Below are 21,981 nucleotides of genomic sequence, written 5' to 3'. Positions count from 1 at the left end.
TGAACAAATCCGTATAAATAGAAAGTGAGAACTTATATATTGTGCATTTTAAGGGCAAAAGCTTTTCGTATTCTTAAAGACTCGCATTTGTTCGGTTGAAATTAAATGTGAAAGTAAAGACACAAGTGCAAAGTTTAAATTGTAGAAAAGTTAGCATGTCGAACTGCACCAAAACGACGTGTGAGGTTGTTTTGCCTAACGGCTGCAGGCGCATTATAGAGCACTTGTATTTGACCTTACACAACTTGCAACTTTTGCTACAGCCTGCGACTACTTGACACGCCTTCGTGAAATAATGAATTTTTTAAATTCTGAGGAACACCAAGTCTCAAGAATATTTCATCGCGAAATTATTCACTTGTCTAACCTTAACTGTAAAATCGTTATTTATATAAGTGACTATAGCAACGTATTACATGTAAAAACAACTTCCCGTTTTTACTTCTTGTGTTCAACCAACATAATTTTTTCATGACCTATACTTTTCCAAAGTTGTTCATACACATCTATTTTAAAACGTAGTCCTACAGCAGTTAATTAACAGTATATATACATTTTCAGGTAGACAGAACGATTTCCTAACATTAAATAACCACCGTAGAATATTTAATATTTCTTAAAGTAACACATGGCACAAAAGCATATCATCAAACAACTCGGCTGTTATACATTTATGTCTCACGTTAGAAACCCCGGAGAAACAAAATCCCTCTTCATCAACGAAATCCGGTATTCTACTTTCCTCACACTAAGTCAATCTGCAACAGAACGACGGGAGAAAAATCCTGAGATAAATTAAGATAACGTTCGCCGCCTTCTGATTAGATCTTGCGCAAGCCCTTCGGTAAACAGCCCTTTCCCTCATACACGACTACATTGGGGCAATATACAGGTACAACGCGCGCCCGATGTACCACCATCTGGTATTTCGTTCGCCTTTTTTCCTGTATCTGGTTTGCACCCCGTGATGCAGCGAGTTGCTTACTACGTTTTGAAATGATACGTTCAACACAACTCACCTAATCTTTCTTTCTTTAGTAGTCGTAGGCCTACACAGTAGTCACCTAATTGAAATCCCTTTCTCTATCGGTATTATAGAGGCGTTCAGTTTTCTCGTTTCTTTTAATTATGACAACCTAAAGTGCACTTTGGACGAAAACACACATTGTAACTTGACATTTTTTTCCTAGATGCACTTCAAAACCGCCATACTACGTCAAGGCATATCAGTTGGATTTAAAATCAGTAACACGACACATAGCAAAAAAAATTGCAAAAAAATTAAAAACGTAAAAAAAATATTTACAAGCCAGGATAACAAAAAAGGGTTCAGGAATAACTACACCGATACTACATACAAATCTCGAACAATGCGACGCTGCATATAGGCTTCTCAATCGGACCGTCTACGCGCAGCCGATATTGAGGCATTTGTAACCATAGCTAGAAATACGTTGTCGCAAGTGCTCTTTTTAAAAAATTGGTTAACAAATATAACAAGCCATATATATGATCCTTACAAATCTTAGTGGCCCAAAAAGTTGGAATTATCTTCAAGGTATAGTACATTGTATGACAACAATTAATTCTTACAAGCGAGCCCATTAGATGGTTTTATAACATCTATGACATGGTTAGTTAAAAAAAACAAAAAAAAAACATTTGCTTTGACGACAACATTTATCAGTTGGGAGGTGAATTAAGCATATTTACTTTTTTCTAATTTTACACAAAACATTAAGATAAGCGCAGGATAATGACTGCGAAAGTTATGGTTCTTTGAATGCACGACGTAGCATTTCCCCCATTGCCGTTCAGTTCCCATGCATTGTTGCAACCTGCTCATGTCCCTTTGACGCACTGATGACGCTCGTAGGGGCGCTGTGCCGCCCCTCCTCTTAGGTTTCTAAGGACCATGATCAGTTGTAAACATTCGGACCCGTGGTATGTGTTTATCGTGAGCGACAGCCAATGGGGTCTATGGAGCTTAACCGACTTATCCTTTTATGCGGTAAGGGCACTCGGAATTATTGCCCATTGTTTCAACGCTGGTGGCAGTACTCTCGTGGACCCTTGTGGTGGCGCCGACGGCGAAAGGCAACCGCGTTAACACGATGTCTACACGAGGCGAAAAGTATTTGCTGGAATGCCGTACTAAAACGTGGGCATCCAGTAAAAAACACAACTTAGGTGGTCCACTACCAATAACAGCAAAGCATAACCTCTGAAATCGGATATGGATTGTTTTTAAAAGTTGATTCCAACCACGCTCCAAGCCATAGTAGGCCCGTTTGAGACACTTGTTCTTGAAATGGTTACGACTTTGGTCAGTTAAGAGAAATAGAAGTGTTATTGTAGGCGTTTATAATTAATTTTGATAAACGTTAGGACATTATAATTTAATATAGGTACTTAAATTACCACGTACGTATTAATAACGCTCTTAAATAAAAACTTTGTCTTTCAGCAGACAACAATTAGGGCTTAAACTGAAAAAAGATATATTACAATCAGGATCATGCTTAGCAATACCATTCCAAAACCGTTTTACTTCGAGGCGAACCTTCAGTTAGATCTCTTCTAATGAATTTAACTTTACTAACTTACCCGAGGTTTATTTTCGTAACTTAGAGTTCTATGTTTTACTTTAAATTACTTTTATTTGCTGATTAGCAGCAAACGTAATATAAGTTTAGTTGCAAATAAATGTTATCAGCTTTTATCTTCGGAAAACAATATACTTAGTTTGGATAAAAAATCTAAATCCTGATTTGCTAGGACTGGAAATGTATCCTTTTTTTAGGACTGCCTCTACTATAATAAATTAACAACATTTTATAGCAAAATTTTACACAAAAAAACGGCAAAATATTTTAGTGTGTTTTCTAGGTATAATATTAACAAACCAAAACAAACGTAATCCACAAATCCCTGTCGATTAAATAAAGAACATTATAACTGGCTGACAATAGTCTTCTTCAAAAGCAAAATAAAAACTTGGTTGTTAAAAGTACTATGTCAAAAAACCAAAATAATATACTCTGCACATTTAGGGCAAATAAATAAAGTCACGAAACGCTAGAGAGAAAAAAGCTATACAGGAGACCGAAGCAAACTAGACAAGCCCAAAGGTCTTTCTTTTACCAGACGGACACCTTTGTAAAACAAAACAATCTATCACAAAAACAAGTGGGATAGGCTTTCGTTTTTAGCATCCGCTAAATTTCTAGTTTCGCATGTTTGCTATTGTCTGCTTTGTTGCAACCGTCAACAGTAACTGGAGATTGGGTCGTAACGTAGGATGATTAAACATGCCAACGCGTTCAACACGTTCAACACGGAATTGTGATGTCGCAATGGCGGCCAACACAGAGCTTCCCATTTTCATTGGGACTTACGTAGAAACTGAGTGAATAGACAATAATACTAAGTTGTATCAGTAACTGTATGACAGAATCTTTAAATGGATTGAAGAAATTTTGGGAAAATTTATGCTTCCTCAAGTTTTGAAAAGGCCATCTTTCATACAGATTAGCTCTTTTTATATTCAGTCTCTCCAAATTGGTCTCGTTGTGAAAGCGTGAGAAACATGAAAGTTCTAGAGGGACACGGTTTTGTACAATACGTTACACAATGAACCCATGGTGGCGAACCGATACATTTGTACACATTCGACGTCTCCAGGAAGTTTCATTTCGGCCATATACTAGGATTGTAAGTTGCTCGTTGTTAGTGTGAATCTACATGTTTTTTTACAAAAATCGTTTCGAAGGCAATAAAAATACACCAGTTAGGATTGCCGTTCGTCTTTTTAGCAGAGTTGTTGCTCGGTAAGAACTGCCAATAGTATGCACGGCAAGTTGATTGCAAGCTATACACCGATGCGTTTTTCAGTGGCCTTGAAAATGTCATGTTTGTATGCATTCTTAAAAAAAGCCCTTAGGATTTTAGGGATGCCGTGCCTTATGCATGTCAAGCTTTTCCGAATTTTTTATCTAACCTACAATATACTTAATTTAATAGTAATTCACGAAATCTCACGGATTAAAAATACCAAGTACGCCACAACTTTTAAAGAAGTAATAATCGCAATCGCATACATATTCATCAACATTACGAGTACAAAAAATTGGTAAATCACGCGATTCAAAAGCATCCTAGCGAAACACATAGTATAGCGGAGAAATAACAAATATTTAAGGCGGTACGTAACTTTGTGTCACATTCATAGGGTTTAACGTCATTAATAGGGTTCTAGACCAGCTTTTTTAACATCTACTTATCTGGGAGAGCAAGTATTTTAATCATCTAATTTGCCATAAACCAGGGGTTTTACGCCTACTTTTGGTATAAAATGCGGGGGGGTGCACATTTTTAAATCTGCAAAAACGAATAAGTTTGAAGTTTAGCTTGTTTACGTTCTAATAGAAACAACCTTGAAAATATGTCCAACTGCGAGATAATGTATAAACAAGCAACTCGTAATGCAATTGAATCAGTGACTATTTTTTTCAAAGAATGCTAACAGATGTTCTTGCAACCAAATCCAAAGGTAGTTTCGCACTTGGTTGTGAACTAAGCACTTCCGCTATTTGAGTTCGACACTGAAACCTTATATCCCAGGTGACGCCAAAATTACTCACCCAAAATGACCTACGCAGTTATACGTGTAATTGGTTTAGATGACATAGCTTAAAGACAGGCAATATGACATTAGATGGTTTTAAGCCGGGTTAAAATGATCTTTTGTCATACTTACCAGCAGATATATAGATGCCGTTGTCCAAATGATATTAGTATCAATGATTCTACCGGCCGACGAACATAAACTGATTATGACATACATTTCTGGGTAAGGGTATGAATCACAATAAAATGCAAATCTGGGTAATTTAATTTAAAAATACTCTCCCTGACATCAGACGATGACGGTTTTTAAAATATACCCTAAACTATAAATGCATCTTAACCCCTAAAAAATACACTTTTTCTTGAAATTCGGGTTTGTAGAGAGGGCGTATTAAAGGTAACACAAATTTGTTGATTGTAAATTATATAAATTTTCCATGTTTTTCCTGTAATATCACCTCGCACCTCGCTTTATTCCTGTAGGCTCCTAAACTATTCGGGTCGACCATAATGCGAGTAGTTCGGGTTTATCCAACACCGATATGACACTACAATGCAGGAATGATGGGCGTGCGACGTGCGTGTAGGCGTGTAGCGCAGTTGTTACGTTTTTCACGGATTACAAACTAAACATTGGCGAAGATTTTAGTAAACAAATAAACAAAATTTGTTTAAAACACGTTTAAGTAATCTCAAAATAAAAAAAAATGTTAGGAAATCGAAATTATTATATTAAATTTTAACCGTAACAACATGGCTCGTTATTTCAATTCATTTCCAAAATATGTCAACGACTGCACCGACACAGCAATCAACATTCGTGGCGCGTCGTAATCGTAACAAAAGCACCAAGCAGTGCATTGTAAATGTTCGAGGGAATTCCCATCTCATGTTTAACTATACAACAATAACAGCGGACACACCTAAAGCCTCTGCCATTCCCGAGCCTTGAATAGGAAGCTTCAAGGGTCGTCGAGTGGACACCCCGCTTAGCTGGGGCTAGGCAGTCACGGGGCATGTCGCAAAGACGGGGTTGGGCCCCCTTCTGTGACCAAAGAATGTTACTTAGGATGTTTACATCGCAATATTGAGATAGACGTCGTGTTTACTTTGCGTTTGACGACTGCAGCAACTCCTATGTCCTATTTCAAACATATAACCAAATTATCCCGACACGAACGTCGCCCATAACATTTTTTTTTTGTAAAATTCCTGATTAAAACCTAATTTTTAAACCTAATTAAAGCAACATTACCATTAAGGCATTTCTAATCGTTTAAAACATGAAGCTGACTGTTATAAGCGTTGACCACTTTTTGTTCTTTGTTTTAACACTTGCTAAAAGGATCTATGCATCAAAATACAAATATGTTGTTCGTCGTAATTACGAAAAGGGCGAAACAGCTATTTACATTTTTTATTTGGACAAGCTAACAGACATAAGTAGAGATAGATATTATTGTGATCGACGCCCATGCAACGAATAAGGTGACGCAATGATTGGACTTCACAAAACACAACAAACACTTACTGTCATTAACTGTTGAACGATTTGCCATGTTTATAATCTACTATAGTAGCCGGTATTCTAAAAAGGTGCCATCAAAACGTACTTGTAAGGGCTATTGCTTAAAGATGAAACATTACGGTTTATTTTGCAAAAGTGAACATTTGTAAAGCATCTTTGTTACGTAATTGCAATATGACGTTGCACCAAGATTTCCTTGTAGATTATGCTGAATGCGATAGGGTTTTAAGAAATCAACAATGCGATAACAACTCACCATTACATTAAGCTAACGCAAATGGACAAGATAAAACACCTTGGAAACCAAAGATTTTCATTGAAAATGAACAATGACATATAAAGCTTGAACAATTTGTGGCGATGTGGTTTTAAAAGAACGTGACAGATTGGCAACAAATTAGACATAAAACAAAGCAACGGAGTTTTTCCGCAATTGAGGCGTTTTTTTAAAAGCAAGAAGAAATACTTTGGATAAAAAACCTGAAGGAAATTAATAGGTAGCATCCTAAACTAAGAGACGTAAAAATGTATCAAATGTCAATCTTACTGTAATCAATACTAAAATTATGAGGACGCAAAACTTTTGTTACGAAATTACGAACTTTAACGACGAAACAAGATGTGTCATACTGCCAAGTCCATGTTTACAGTCTGTAAATTCTGTACACGGCACACATACACAAAAAAGTATAACACATGCATGCAAATAAATTTTGTAAATATTTTTGTAAAATGTTGATTTTGTGTGTGGCCCTAACCGGTCAAGCTCGATCAATAAAAAAAGAAAAAACAAATTCATTTGAACTAGCATTGCCCCCTTGTGGAAGTTTGGTACTGCGGAATTTCGAAAAGTTCTTCCACCAGATAGCGCTGATGATTGCCTCTTATAAGGTCGCGAGCGTTGCCATAGGAAAACCAACATGTGAGACGGGTATCTGTAACCGGATCACGTCGAACTGCCTTGCTGACCATACCAAAGCAAGAACTGAAAAATAAAAACGATGGCAATAGAATATATTTTTTAATCGCAATTTTTACATTTGAATATTTTTTTATCATAGCACGACCAGATAAGGTAAGTAGAATAAGTTCACCGAGACAAATATGTTTTTACACGGTCTTAACATCAGCACAATTCTGGTTAAGTTTAATACCGACGGCACGGTCGGTTTCCTCGCCATTCTACAAGGTGTTCAGCCTAAGGCTAATTTCGCTTTCGTAAACCTTAGCCCAGCTAAATAGTTAAAACAACTAAAAGTCCCTTAAACTGCTGCATTCCAATCTACTGATAACGACTCCAAATTTTAGCATTTGATTTGCGATCTTGAATTCCACATCTATAACTCCTCAGACAAATATATATAAACGAAATAGCGTAAGACCCCTTTGTCAGCATTGAATGTTTTATGATTTATCAGTTTTAAATGGAAATTCCCTGATCGGCTTCGTGCCAAGATCTTCACCACATGATCGAATCTATAGTTGAAAATAGGTTAATATAGTCAATCTTCTTGATAAAAAGTTATTAATAAAACGCGATAACTCTATTACCAGTAAATCATAAAACACAAGTACTAAGATTGAATTTTGCTACCGGTATAACGCCAAGGTACAATAAACTATACAAAAGGTATAGCGCGGATAAATTCGGTCGGTTTAACAAACGGAAATTCCAAAGTCCAAAGATATTAAATCTCAGCGGCAACCGCTTTGCGGCAATCACTGCGTGTCTTTGCAAACTTCAATGCTATTCGGTGGTTTCAGGCTTGCGAGCGCCATTGTCATTAATGCTAAGGTTTGGATTGTTGGAAGTACCAAAAAAAGATTAACGGTTGTGTTGTCTTGCACTTATAGCAACGGTTACTTTTTTTCCGCCCTTAGTTGCTTATTGCATTGCTTTATGATTTTTTACGTGTACATATCACGCTCGAAAACATAATGACAAGTTTGCAGTGTCGCTTATTGGTGGCATATCGAACAGCAGAAATTGTTCGTAGACCGAATATAGACTTCGCTTGAATTAAAACACAAAAACTATATTACAAGAGATGATTATATCAAATAATACCGTTACTGTGGATTAGGAGATTTATTAAGCAAATAGAACAAGATAACTTTAAATAGTGCTTTATATTACCTTGCGGCAGTAGCCTATGCTTTGTTGCTTACAGCCATGCTTTTGATTACACCAACGCGACACTGTATATTAATATTAGTGCTTCAAAGCTACGGGTGTCTGAGGCTAGCAAAATACCGGTGCCAGGGGCGTCAACTTTTCCTGTGCAATCTGAACGTTTCGAATTGCGTCACATACTGGCGTGGCGAAGAACAAAACAACGCCATCGGGCAGGAACTTTGTACGGATAAACGTAACAGCTTTTATGTCACATTAAGAAGAGAAAAGCTCGTTAACCGCCCAGGCGGAAACGATGCCGACAAGAAAACTCGGATCATTTTAGTTTGGTGGCCAATAACTGGTGTTCAAATGCCAAACGATACGGATAACAGAAGTGTTACCATTTGCTCTGTATGTTCAAACGTCAAACATAACAGAAACAAGGCTCGACATTTTCAGTTAAAAAAAAACACTAAATTCCTATGCGAAAATGGTTCATGTCAAAATCAATAATAAAACATAATTGAAAACTGGTAACAGTTATCATACCCGTAAACAAAAGCGAAATATAGTGTTAAAAACTTTTAATAACGCTTTTAAAAAAACATCCGGTTTATGTCAAGATCATGGTGGTCTACCGAAAAAGATCAACGGAGAGAAAAGAAAAGAGAGAGAGAAAGAGAGGCCAGGAATTTTTTCGTAGAAACGCAATCAGCAATCATCACAGTCGCCATAAAGTGGAACTTTTTCTTTTGATCTATTTTCTTTGTGAGTGACGTTAAGTTGCATCGTCTTTCCAGTTTATAGAAACACTAAACACTAACACTTACACACAGAGACAACTTATTTTTGAAAAATGCCCAGGCCTAAAAATAACTGTGTGGGCGAAAGCCGAACGAATGGACGATTCATACAACCTCTTGCTTAATTACTGAACATACGAGACTGGGTATGCCTTTTAACAAAATTCAATTTAAAAACATGCGTTTAGATCGTAAAATAGGAGTTGGCGTTTGTGTAAGTACAATCAAACACCAAAAAATGGTAAACTTTTCTAAAAAGGTATAACATCGCTAAAATTTAAGACAGTGTAACACATAAAATATTTATTTTTCGCATGGCAAAATAAGATTGTTTTGAAACTTACTTAATTTCCATGTATGCCATATCCTGATCGCCTTCCTCAAGTCGAACATCAGCGTTTAAAAATTGACCTATGACACCGTCCGACGGCTCCTCCGAAATGTGATGGGTCGTCATAGAGAAATCGAGGTGGTCTACCATATTCGGTCGCCGCCGAACCAGCTTCATCTAAACAATTGAAAAGATAAACTTATTAGGACTGAAGGAATGGTTATTTTCATTAATTTTTTTTTTAAATGTCGTCTTTTCCACACTGTTTGAAACTACCAAGTTGGTTATATAGGGCTAATTTCACGCTTTATCATAATAATTTGAAATATTTGTATTAAAAACTAAAAACTACAAATAAATTTACTGAAATTTCGGTTCGTTAAGGTCGTGTTAAATTTTTAAACAGCAACATATTATTTGTTCTACCATTTAACAAAAAGTAACGTATCAAAAGTTACATTATATCGATTTGTCTGTTGGTTGTGATAATTTGTGTAGCTTTTTCTATAACCGTTAGGTGTTAAATCACACTGATATTTTTTCTCAGAGTGCATTTTCTCTTATAAGTCTTACAAGATACAGACTAAACACGTCTTGTGAGTAATAGTCTGGTGAAAACAAACTAAATATAAGATTTGTATTCTGCCCATGCGTAAATTAAACTATAGATGTTTTTATAGCAGACTTCTACGAATTATTGAAATATAAAGCGCGAAAAAGTCACAGTGAAATAAGTTTGTCAGGTAAAACATAAAGGCCCAGCCTTTTGTCTGCGTTATGCAACAGTTATATTCCGTCATAGGGCAGAATCTGTTGTCCAACACATATTTGTGAAAAAATCCAAAGTTACACAACAAAGTTTGTAACGTCACCTATTTAACTTGATAAAAAAACACGTAAATTTTTTTCTTGGCTTCCCTAAATTAACTAACAAACGTGCAGTTTGTCATCAGAAAAAAACAACATTTTTTTGACAACCCATTTTCTCCGGAATGTGACTGAATGACCAATGAGAAACTCACTATTCGCGGACGAGTGAAAAGCATTCAACCAAGAACAAGAAAAATTGCACAACATCTGTCAATCAGAACAGGTGCTGTTTTAAGTACAAATCATACGTCATGTAAACACATTTCAAGTAAACTAAGCTCAAGGAGAAATTCTTTACGTCCGCCTGGAATATTGCTTACTCTTTATTTTTACAGATCCTTCACAAACACTTTAATAGTAGAATGCATCGCTCCTTTAAAATATCAAAGATTTTCAATACAGTTTAACAAAGCCATTTCAGAATTTATTTGTAATGTAAATTATTCAAATAAATAAATAAAAAATACGGGAAAGCAACAAAACAACAAACGCAAAAAAATGCATTTTAACATTTTAGGAAACTATTGAAATATGACTTTTAGGTGCACGATTTTTTAATAGTAATATTACCACTAGTTTGTTCCGCATACAATGCGACATTTACTCATGTTCAAGCCGATATTATGTCAAGGGGGAGTTGCAATTCATCATGACTCTCACCAGCAGGACGCTACGAAAGTTGAACGGAAAAAATGCGGACTGGCAAGTTGTGGCTAACAGCAACAAACGTCGGTATAAGCCGGTGCTCCGGTATGCCGTGCAGGCGCTAAGTACACGTTCGAGCGTGCTTCTGCTAGTCGAGCCTTGAAAATGATTGGCTTCTGCTAGTTTTTATATACATAGCCAATCTCACATCTCTACTATTCTTGGGTTCGTTTACGGATAAAGGCCTTATTTATTAATATTGAAACGTCGGTTCAATAGTATTTTTAATACATCTAACGCAGATCTATGTTTGTTATCGCTCAAATAAGTCTGCAATCCATTTCCACCTCGAGAAACGTTCAAAGTTTAAAAATATGTATGTCGTTTGCGTGACAAAAGTTAATCAACAAATCTAAAAGTATTGCAAACTTATTCAACAACATATAGCATAGCAAACAAGATGACCAATTAAATGAATGCCGAAGGTGCGCTTTTCTTAGGTTAATACAATAACTTTATATTAGTTTTATGAGCACCTAATACCATTGTATACTTTTTTGACGACAGGTGATTTTTTTAAATGCGACAAAAAACAATAAAAAGTTAAACCGACGAGTTTATTTCTAAACTAAAATAATATAAATGAACTTTTCTAAGTTGTAAAGAAACAAATGATTTTAAGGTTTCTATTTCTTTACTTACATTTTAACTTTTTGCAACGGTTGGCCTGAGATGGTTAGATATGTTTATGGCTTAGAAACCGGTTCCCGGAAAGCAGGGAAAGACCGTTTAGTATATGAAAGGCCCAGTTGATCCCATAACTTTTGTTTTATCATTAGAGATTAATCGTGGCAATTGTATAACAAAAAAATTAGTTTGCATACAACTTCGTTGATGTGAAGTTCGAATTTCAAAAATGTGCTTATTCTACTTTATAATTCATACACTGTAGGGTCTACCATTTCTAGCGACAAAGCGTTTAACAGGGGTTGAGGTAGATAGAAAAACCTAAAGGCTCTGTGATTTAGAAATCTGAATAACATCAGACATAATGCCAACAAGTCCTATATCTCCAGCGTCCATTGTCGTCCATCGTTTTTTTTAATTTGTTTAAGCGAGAGTGCAAAAATATAGCTTTCATTTCAGTTTTTCATCAGTCATGAAAGGTTGAAAATCACGACCATATATTTTGCGCGATATAACGACAGAGCTTTTAAGGCACACAAAACTCAATCGGTAGCGTTCACGGTTCCTTAGGGGTTTGATTGGAAGGAAAGATAAGTGCACTCGTATTGCTTTTGATAAAAGCTGTTTAAACATCATTAAATCGGTAAAAGCATCTTTAAAGGTACAGCATCACACTTTTTAGCCCCTGAACGAACGGACAAAACACAACGGTAAAATCTATATATAACCTATGTTATTTTAACAGGAAAGCTTCGGGCTTTTAGGCCGTTTGCTGTACAAAGTCCGCAAATGTGTATTTCTCATAACTTTTTCCTATAATGATTTAAATATCATGAAATGTTGCTATTCGTGAAATACGGTTGAGTTATTTTCAGGTAAATTACATTACGGTATAGGATAAACAAATGCCTTTTTAATGAAACCAGGCATCGCTTAAATCGCAAAACCACTATACGCAGTGGAGTACAAGCTTTTTTTGCCACATACTATATCTCTGAGTGCCCAAGGCAAAACCAACAAAGCATACGTTACTAATGTACAGGGCAGCTGCCAACATCAGTGACGTATAACAAAGCTTTATGGGAAATCTGACGAAATGCTGGGTGACTAATTTCTGGACTTGCGAAATTTTTAACGAAAGTATATCGGCAGCGCGATAAGCTTCGTATGCTGGTCATGCCACGTTAAATCTGTAGCTTTGGCTAAATTTTATTTTGTGTTCGTTTTTGATACGCGCAAGTTTCGCAATCAAACCAGTCATCGGTAAAAACATTGTGTGATTCTTTGTTGTGCTTGACAAAGCATGTGCTTAAGCAGGTCACGAAGATCGAACGAGGTAAAAACAACTTTTTCGCCCGCCCTACCTATAGTGAAACAACCTATAATTAATCACCACCAACGTATAAAAGAGAAAGTGCTGCTGCCAGCTTTGTTCTTCGAAGGAAACTATGGGATTCAAGTTCACGCGGAACGGTTTGACGACACCTTCGGGGGAAGACCCTAATTACGTCGCCTTTGTTTGTGCCTTGTGTGAGTAAGCTCTTTTGTTTTCTGTGCAAACAAACGAAGCAAAACGCTCCATTCGACATTTTACGTAACCACATTGGATGTTAGCAATATCAAACAAAGATTGATTTGTCGAATAACGCTCTCCAGTGACGCAAACCCCAAACTAATTGGATTTTTGCCCTGATGCGTGTTGATCTAATGCGTAAAAATGTCGCATTAAATGAGGGTGCACACATTCCAAAGGGCCTTATTGGTCATTATATTACCCAGCAAACTACGTCATGCTGACAAATTAAAGATCAATTGAGTTTTTCCACAAACTCACAGTAGATTTGCTGTAGAGTGGCTACGTTCAAAAGAATAATTAAAAAACATAATTGTACACCGAAAGCCTTCGACAGAATAAGCGACTCAGTAGATCAATGATGCAAACCAGACAAGTTACAGAATAAAATGTATAATTGCTAACGTATATCAACTTAGAACGAAGAAACAAACTTTGTACCACATCATCTAATAATCCATGACTATTATATGTTGGACTTACCATCGAATGTAAGTAAATTTGCCACTTGGTTTACTTGAGAATTCGTATTTGTGCGAATTCTGGCAAAGATAACTGATTTCCCCAAAGTTAATTCGGCCTTTTAGCTACTCTTTGCCAAAGCAATAAAGCTAATCGAAAAACAATTTTTTTGTAATTATTTAGGCGGAAATGGCCTTTGAAACGACAACCTATCGATTTGACGCGCTTTTTTACGGTCGCAGTACGAAATTCCCCGGGCGATCGATTTTGAACCGGTGAGAAAAAAGGCGGTGGCTATAAAAGACGTTTGGCACCACGTGGCAACATAGACTCGCCGGGAATGCCACAGCAAACCTTTACGCGATTATAAGAATACGTAAAACACTGTCATGTCCGGAATTAGTCAATGCGTGTTATTATGCCTTGTACTTGCCTTGCTGTTCCTTGTCATGCCTGGGGAAGCCAGGCGTCGCAGAAGAGGCAAAACCCCAACTGGATCCCTTGTGACAAGAAGAGTGGGAAAGCCGGATAAAATATTTTCAAAGTAAGTACTGTATATGCAATGAATTTATATAGTACCCTGACGTTTAAAGCAATGCTAAACACGCAGTCAGGTTGCTTAATTTGGGTAAATCAAGTCTAAAACGAATGTTTTCTTCTTCTTTTTAGGAAACATGTTAAGAAACAATTGCAGCAACGATGCGGCTTTATTGTTAAGATGAAGTGTAACCTGTTGGTACACCGCTGCCACACTGGCGTGTTGACAAAGAGAAGCATCTCGGACGAAGAAGGTATATTTACAATTACACTTGAAGATAAGATGACTTAAAAGCGAATGAAATAATAGCTATACGGTGGAATTCACCGCCGGATAATCATCGCATTAAGTCGTGTGAAAGCCGCTCAAAACAAGTAACTTGATGTATATGTCGTGTTTATTTTCGGAACTTTCGCTCGGGTTTGTGGTTAATCTGATTATTTCTGTGCTGGGAATGTCTGTGCGAGTCACACTGTGCAGAGTTCTAGCGCCTGCCGTAAATAAATTATGCCTTCGTCACCAATCACGTATTTCTTTTTTCCTTTAGAATTTTCTCGCACCAAAAGAGCAACAAAGAGCGGAATGACAAGAAAACGACGAGGAACAATGCGCCGTAGAAGAAAGTGGAGATATCAGAACGCGCGCATCCGCGGAGTGAGGATTACCTGCGGCATGTGCCGCTCTCGTTGCTGGTACTAAACTAAAGTTCATCGTTTTTATCTTTTGCAACATACCTCATTCCACAGAGTTTGTAGTTCGTCGCTCTTTTTTGTTATTTCTTGACGTTCCTTTTTTAATATTTATACCAAGAGCTGCTTAAACATGTCCGATTCAACATTTTTGTTTCTATTGTGATTCTTTTCGAGCATTTGTTGTGTTTCTACGTGCATATTTATTCGTAAATGGCCATTACACTCTATTGTTATGTTTTCGTTAAATGTATTTATTAATAAAACATATTTATTTTAAACCTTTTAAAGTGGTCAAAACATTAGAATATTCTTGCACAGGTTCGTTATAGATGCAAACTACTCTAAAAGGCGAAAGTGACATTATAAAAAACATTCTTCGTACCACGATTGTTTTACCTATTATCAGTGTTGTAGTTGTAAAGAATGACTTGACTTAAGTGCAATTAAGTTGGACTGGGACTTCACTTGTTATTTTTTGCAAAAGACCTGACTTGAATAAGTTATTTTACGAATGACTTGACTGGATATTGAGTCATTTCAAAATGACTAGTTTACAACGCTGCCTATTACATAAACAAATCCACAAAATGTACAGTAGTTAGCCAACGATGAACTTTTCCGAGATCCAGATAAAGCATAGTCTTATGCTTAAGCTGTACTATGGCACATAATTTACGTGCGCCGTGGTATGCTACACGGTTTCAGAAATTAGGAATGGATAAACGCCGGCGGCATTTACCTGCATATTCCTGTAAGTTGACATGTCACTTGCAAGGCTTTCTTGAAGTATATTACCAAGATAAAACGGCGTTACGGATCCGCTTTAAATAAAAAATCTTAACTTGTATATACCATTCAAATCATCGCAAACGAGTTCGTCATGAGCAAAAAAACAGTAGCCAGGCAAACTTTGCAACTCATTTCTGCATCACTTGTTATTATTCAAATTGTGTATAGTTTATACAGCACTTACTGTATGAAGTGATCTATACAAAGAAGCGAAAATTGGATTCGATTTAACGCACACAAATTTAACTTTAAACCAGTTTCCAATCTTGAACTTACGTTAAATATTAAACCGTAGCAGAAAACTTGTATCTTCGCGGTGCTGTGAGTTGCGCGAAGAAATTTCACGCTAATTCCTTTTCTGGTGAAGGTCATTAGGTAGGTGACGTTGAATATCAGTGGTTTGGAATAATCGTTGCGCCAAATCGTCACGTTATAAGGGGTAACCTATAAAATGTTACAGTGTTTTTTAAATATTAATTAAAAGTCAGATCCAGGCCTAAAGTGGAACGGTCTTCATATAGATAGGATGACGTTTCACCATCATTTAAAAAAAATCGCCCAACTCAAACGAAACAATTTGAATATTTATGGCTTAGACTGCCGGGTGCATCCATTGTCGACAAGTTTCTGTAATTCGTTAGTCAGAAGTTGGGCATTTCTTTACAAGCACTTTACGTTCGTAAAAAAAACAAAATAAGTTTGTACTGAAAGGGTTACACTAAAGTTCCTAAGAGTTTGCATTCTGAAGCTTTGAACAATGGAGAAAATTATTTTCAAACATCCACCAGTAGGTATTCGGAACAACGCTCCGGACGCAATGCCTCTGATAGGGTAGGGAAGGTTAAAAGTTGTGAAGCTTGTTGTACTTCGGATACGTTATATCCCGTAATGTATCTTGGGCCATGTCCGGAGCTTAACATAAACGCCAGAACATTTAGGAAATTTTAAAATTTGTTACAATTTTTGCTTCTTAGGCACGCCGTTCTTGCAAGGGCATTTCACTCATAACACGCGTATTAGAATTTGATGTTAATTGGCACACAAATGCAGAATTCTAACTGGTTTTACCAAAGAATCACAGGAAATATAAGATACGAACATAAACTTACAATAATTCGAAAGTTCCTCTCAGGCAGATAGATAGCCAATTTTGAAATGAAGGATCCCGGCTTTTTAAGCTTGGCAACGTCCCTGACGATAAGCAAACCATTAACCGTGACGCGGCTGACGGGATTGTAGAACAAGTTGTAGATCTGCAGCAGAGTTTTAAATACAGTTTAGTCATTAATTGCTGTTTATAATCTACCTTTGTAGGTACCTTGTAAGGAAAATGTAATATAATTCGGTGCTTGTCAACCTTTTTTGGAACAGTACACACTTTTACGTTTACTAAAGAACTTGTACACCCCAGGAAATAATGGTTATGATGACACAAATAAAAAATAGTATCTTACAAGCTACGTACGCTTAAATACAGGTTGTGCCATGTATTGTACACTCAAGTCAGACTGGTAAAACACCTGTTTATTTATTATGATCATAGACTTTATTGTAATGCGGTATCTTTTGCACCCCACAACACCCCGCCAACGTGGTTCACCCTTCAAAAAATCTGGTACACCCTGGGGTGTACGATACACCCGGTTGAAAAGCACTGATACAATTTACGTCGAAAATTATAAAATCCGTGCGATTTTTTTATTTTTTATTTTTTTGGAGAAGAAACCGATGGAGTTTCCCACCTCGTTGTCTTTCCCGTCCCAGTTGAAGCAAAGTTTCGTGTCCTCCCGAAGAGGAACAACGAAGTGAGGGTCGCCGTAAAATCCACCTCCTCCTGAACGAGAGCCGTCATAGGCGAGATGTCGCATGGGAGGAGGAGGAGGAGCACGCGTGGTGGTCGTCGTCGTCCAGATCGCCGCGATCGACCGGAGTCCCTCCTGCTCCTCCTGCTTCCGCAGCTTCTCCGCATCTTTCAGATCTTCCTCGATTTGTTTCCGGTCCTCGGAGCGGATCACCACCAGCGAGGTCAGTGGGGTCACGAAGTTGTATCTGAGTCAATGACGAAGTAAAAAAAACGGAAAATAGGGACAAACATAGGTAGTCTGTGATCAAGAAGTTGTTTCAGGTTTTTTGTAGTTTGTTGTATGCATAGAACAATTTCAAGTTATTTTATCGAATTTTAAAACAAGTGGCGATGTTGACAAATTGTATTATACTGCTGACGAGCTTTCGCACAACCGTGCTTTATCAGGTCAAAGTAAGAAAAGAAAAATAACGGTTAAAACAAGCTAAAGTAAAAGGTGATAAAAGGTAGGATGTTTCATTTCTAACAGTTCCAAAGGCGCACGTTCGCTAAAACAGCGCGTAATGTTTCATGAAACCAAAATTACGATTGAGTCCGGCGTTTAAGTCATTAAACTTTTTTATAACGTGTTGTCCAAAAGCGAGTCTCTTGTGGGTGGCGTAGTGTAATTTTTAAATTACCGAGACTCAGATATCTTTTAAATGTGTGATGTTTCATAAAATGTGCACCAACCGGTCTGTCGATAAGATCAAGACGTATTTCACTTCTGCACCGGTTCAAACGTGCATACGGACAAACTATAAGAAAACGTATACACCATATAAAATGCAGCCATACATCCAACCAACAATTATGCGCTGCTACGCACGCCCTTGAGGCGGTCTAAGTTTAGCGAACGTGCGCCTGTTGAACTAACTATTAGACTTCCTACCTTTTACCACCTTTTACTTTGGCTTGATTTTCAACGTTCTTATTATTTTCTTACTCTGACCTGATGAAGCTCGTTTGAGCGAAAGCTCGTCAACAGTATAATACAATTTGTCAACAGTGCCGCTTGTTTTCAATTTATGAATAAGATAAATATACGACTATCAACCAATATTGAATTTTATTTACAGAACGTAAAACCAAAAAAAAACATTGTTGTTATGTATCAATTTTATAAATAAGATTCAAGGTTCTGTAAATTACTATAGTTTTGTTAACGCTGAATGATTTAATGATTTCCCTTTGGTACACATTTGTCCATGTCTCGTGCAACACGAGAGCATAATATGAAATTAATATAAAGCCTGTCATTAGAAATGAAATATTATTTTAATTTTAAGGGAAAATGTCTGTTATAGCCAAAACATCGGAAGCTTATCGTACGCGAGCTTTCAAAACTGCCTCTTAAAATAGATCTGATGGTATCAAGTCTAAAATATAATATATTTTGTCGTTTATGCAAAATAAAACGCAAGTCAAAACTTATTACAACCCACTTGAGCGACATGTTGAGAGCTTGTTCGTTGAATAGAGTTTTGTTCGCTTCATCGGCAAGTGCTGCCGCGTTTAAAAGCTCCTTTATCTTGAGGAATGCCCAAAGACGCTCAGTGAATTGGTCAATCTGTAAGGTCGGGTAAAAATGTCTGTTTTGTTTTGATGACTATTCTGTAAAGTTTAATTTTTTTTTTGATTAATTTGTATCTCGGCGTGGTGGGGTAAGTAATAAAAAAATATTTATTTCCTGTAAAAGTTTAATATTACCACAAAAATAGATTGAAACGTGCAAAGATCTTTAGAAGTTGTCATGAAATCATAAAACTTTGCAATTAGAATATTGCGAAGGAAAAAGCTTATTTAGTGTTATAGTTGTAATATTAGTTCATATCAACTAAAGCTGCATAATTTAAGAATTAGTTACAGCAAATCTAAGATAAGGTACAATTTTTAACATAACCAATGCTGTTTAAGAATTGTAATGCGTATTTAAAAAAAAAATGTTGGTAAAGGACGAACTTTACTTAAACAAACCCTTATTTTAACCGTTTAGCTTTATATCTTACTTTATGCGTTGAACGAGCTACCCGTGACTCGGTTTTTGGATCAACATCGAAGTCCAGTGTAATGGCGCTGTCCAACGTGTCGCCAGTTATCTGCAAATGATATTTTTGCACTATTCTATAAACAAAGCACCTGACTAAGCCAAACTAAGTCGGTTTGAAGTTGTGTTCTAGTCCAAGTCATTTCCGTAGCTGTAGCAATTTTATTTCTAAAGTGACTGGCAACAAAAACAGCAATGCTTGCCTATTACAATTGGCGAATTTATTTTATCCGGTATTTCGTATGAAAAACACTAAAACCTAAACATTTTCGCAACAAACTATTTTTACGTGAACAATGTGGGAAATAAAGACAAAAATTACCTTTAACCATGGTTTGTTAAATCAAAAACGTTACGTTTATTTGTTCGAAATGACTTTCACCAAGTCCAGTTATTTCGCAAAAAACGTTTTAGTTAAGTTGTTTGAAAACAGTGATTTAAGTGGATACTAAAAAGCAATCTTAATTTAAAATGTAAATATGTTAGATATAAGATGCTTTATATAAACACTTACATGTTTTAAACAAATTGCTTCCAAACATATGTTATAGAAACGTTTTATAGAAGGGACACCTTTTTTATTGATTAAGACTTTTAAATGTCTTAAAATATTTGCCGGCTCATTACTATTTAAGCATAAGAGTGGACTAGATCAGGCTATAGTCTCTCTAAAAATTCTTTAGTAAACCTGTATTTCCTACCTGGCCACGGAAGGGGAGAGCAAGAGGATCGTCGCCGGTGGCGTCAAGTAGATCCTTCTCGAATCTTCCAGCAAGCACAACCTCTGATCCACTGGTGAGTATGCTGAAGCTATTAACAGTTAGGTCTTTCACCTTCTCTGGAGGATATTCGATCACCAGGTTTTTGACCAACGCGTTGGCCACCTCTTCGAAAAAGTTGAACACCTGAAAGAGGAGTGGATAGTTGCGAATAATTTTGATCAGGGATGCGGAGCTGTCAGGCCCGGGACTCAGGATTCGACGGATTCGTTTTTTCGCTGAAATCGGACTCGGGATTATGGACTCGAATAAGAATTCGTATGACTAGTCCCCAGTCCGACGTGCGCAGTACCGAATTCTGAACTGATGGAACCGCACACTGTAAATCGTAAACGTGAAATAGCACAAAGGTGGAATGTTTTTAAAAGACGTATTGTGTGTGGAAGAGTTATTTGGCAAGCCTATGAGTTGATTGCTGTAAATCCACACTATTTTAGTTACGTAAATGGGATACGGGATCCTACGGAGTCGAACTCGGGACTCGAACTCGAGTTTATTTTTTTTTAGGTCAGAGTAGGAGTCGGATTAGGGATTCGAGTGGGGATTGAGTTGGAGTTGAACTCGAGAGTTGTTTTTATCCGACTCCGCAGCGCTCATTTTTCTATATACCCACACTCAAACGTATAATACCTGGGCGACAGCATTGAGATCTTCGAACACGCGCCTCGACTCCCCTCCGTTGATCAGCGCCAACTTCTTGAGAAACGTCATGTCGGCTCCGCTGCCGAACCCGATCGTGTGCACCTTCACTTGGTCAGCATATTGTCGCGCACGCTCCTCCGCAAGACTCGTCACTCTGGTTCTGCTGTCTGGCCTGTCAGAAAAAAGGAAATAAAGTTCTGTTGCCAATGTTGAGTGCTTACTATTCGGCGTCTTACTGTCCATCAGACATTAGAACAATCATTTTCATGTAATCCGACAGATCCTCGTTGAGCTCTGCTTCCCTCTTGCGGATGCGACGGGAATTTGATGGGATTCGAGGGTTTGCCGTGGTAGTTACTTGACATGAAAATAAAGGTTCACTTACACAAAGTGCACATAATACAATTGTAAAAAAGTGTCTAAAATAATGTTAACATTTCGCACAGAACCAATCAAATAAAGCAACTTATTTTGCTTGTTTGATAAGCTTAATGATTAGATTATCGGAACTTGTAGTCAAGAGCAGACCAACTCTAACCGACAATATATTAATTTAACTGAGTACCCCATGCTGTACAAAGTTTGAATACATAAATATATATTATTTACAAATTATGGCATTTCTAGCTTAAATAAAACATAAAAAATGGTACAGGTTTCATAAAACACAATTGTAAAAACAACTAAAAAATAGACTTTTCATACCACCAGGTTTGACTAAAAACGGTCCCAGTAAATCGTAAGCCATCTCAATAGCTGCAGTCATGCCAGTAGAGCCACCGGCGTTTTGTTGATTCAAGTATACAATAGCATCTTCTATACTCGTTGGTGTCGCGGGGGACATTACGTCGCTAACCCAAGCAACCGGTCGTGAGTCAAAAAATACCATGTTGAAATAATCCTATTAAAATATAATTTCCGTCAATAATTTTAATCGGGTAAAAAGGTATAACAGCTTTTCAGGAAATTAAAAATAAACCAGGTGGGTGTAATTGCCTATTAATTTA

General features: G+C 37.0%; 2 protein-coding genes across 2 annotated transcripts in view; one reads left to right on the top strand and one right to left on the bottom strand.

The window, feature by feature from the left end:
* Window positions 1-6,760: 6,760 nt before the first annotated feature.
* LOC146160507 (inter-alpha-trypsin inhibitor heavy chain H3-like) overlaps window positions 6,761-21,981 on the bottom strand; it is a 41,373-nt gene continuing 26,152 nt past the window's right edge. Inside the window, exons 19-29 of the mRNA XM_083385930.1 lie at window positions 21,680-21,875; window positions 21,211-21,331; window positions 20,963-21,146; window positions 20,255-20,458; window positions 19,516-19,605; window positions 18,952-19,076; window positions 17,406-17,712; window positions 16,773-16,916; window positions 15,940-16,107; window positions 9,421-9,584; window positions 6,761-7,142 (exon numbers count right to left, since the gene is read on the bottom strand). Coding sequence (XP_083242056.1) covers window positions 6,962-7,142; window positions 9,421-9,584; window positions 15,940-16,107; window positions 16,773-16,916; window positions 17,406-17,712; window positions 18,952-19,076; window positions 19,516-19,605; window positions 20,255-20,458; window positions 20,963-21,146; window positions 21,211-21,331; window positions 21,680-21,875 — 1,884 coding nt within the window. The 3' untranslated portion in view covers window positions 6,761-6,961. The remainder of the gene's footprint in view (window positions 7,143-9,420; window positions 9,585-15,939; window positions 16,108-16,772; window positions 16,917-17,405; window positions 17,713-18,951; window positions 19,077-19,515; window positions 19,606-20,254; window positions 20,459-20,962; window positions 21,147-21,210; window positions 21,332-21,679; window positions 21,876-21,981) is intronic.
* On the top strand, window positions 13,987-15,150 carry LOC146160508 (uncharacterized). Its single transcript, XM_083385960.1, has 3 exons — window positions 13,987-14,188; window positions 14,314-14,435; window positions 14,730-15,150. Exons 1-3 carry the CDS (start codon window positions 14,034-14,036, stop codon window positions 14,879-14,881), a joined length of 429 nt encoding a protein of 142 aa, XP_083242086.1. The 5' UTR covers window positions 13,987-14,033; the 3' UTR covers window positions 14,882-15,150.

This window comes from Ascidiella aspersa, chromosome 3, assembly GCF_963924565.1.
Source record: "Ascidiella aspersa chromosome 3, kaAscAspe10.2, whole genome shotgun sequence".
NCBI classification, from domain to species: Eukaryota; Metazoa; Chordata; class Ascidiacea; order Phlebobranchia; family Ascidiidae; genus Ascidiella; species Ascidiella aspersa.
Note: the sequence above shows the minus strand (reverse complement) of the source record. Positions and strands in the feature narration are given on the sequence as shown.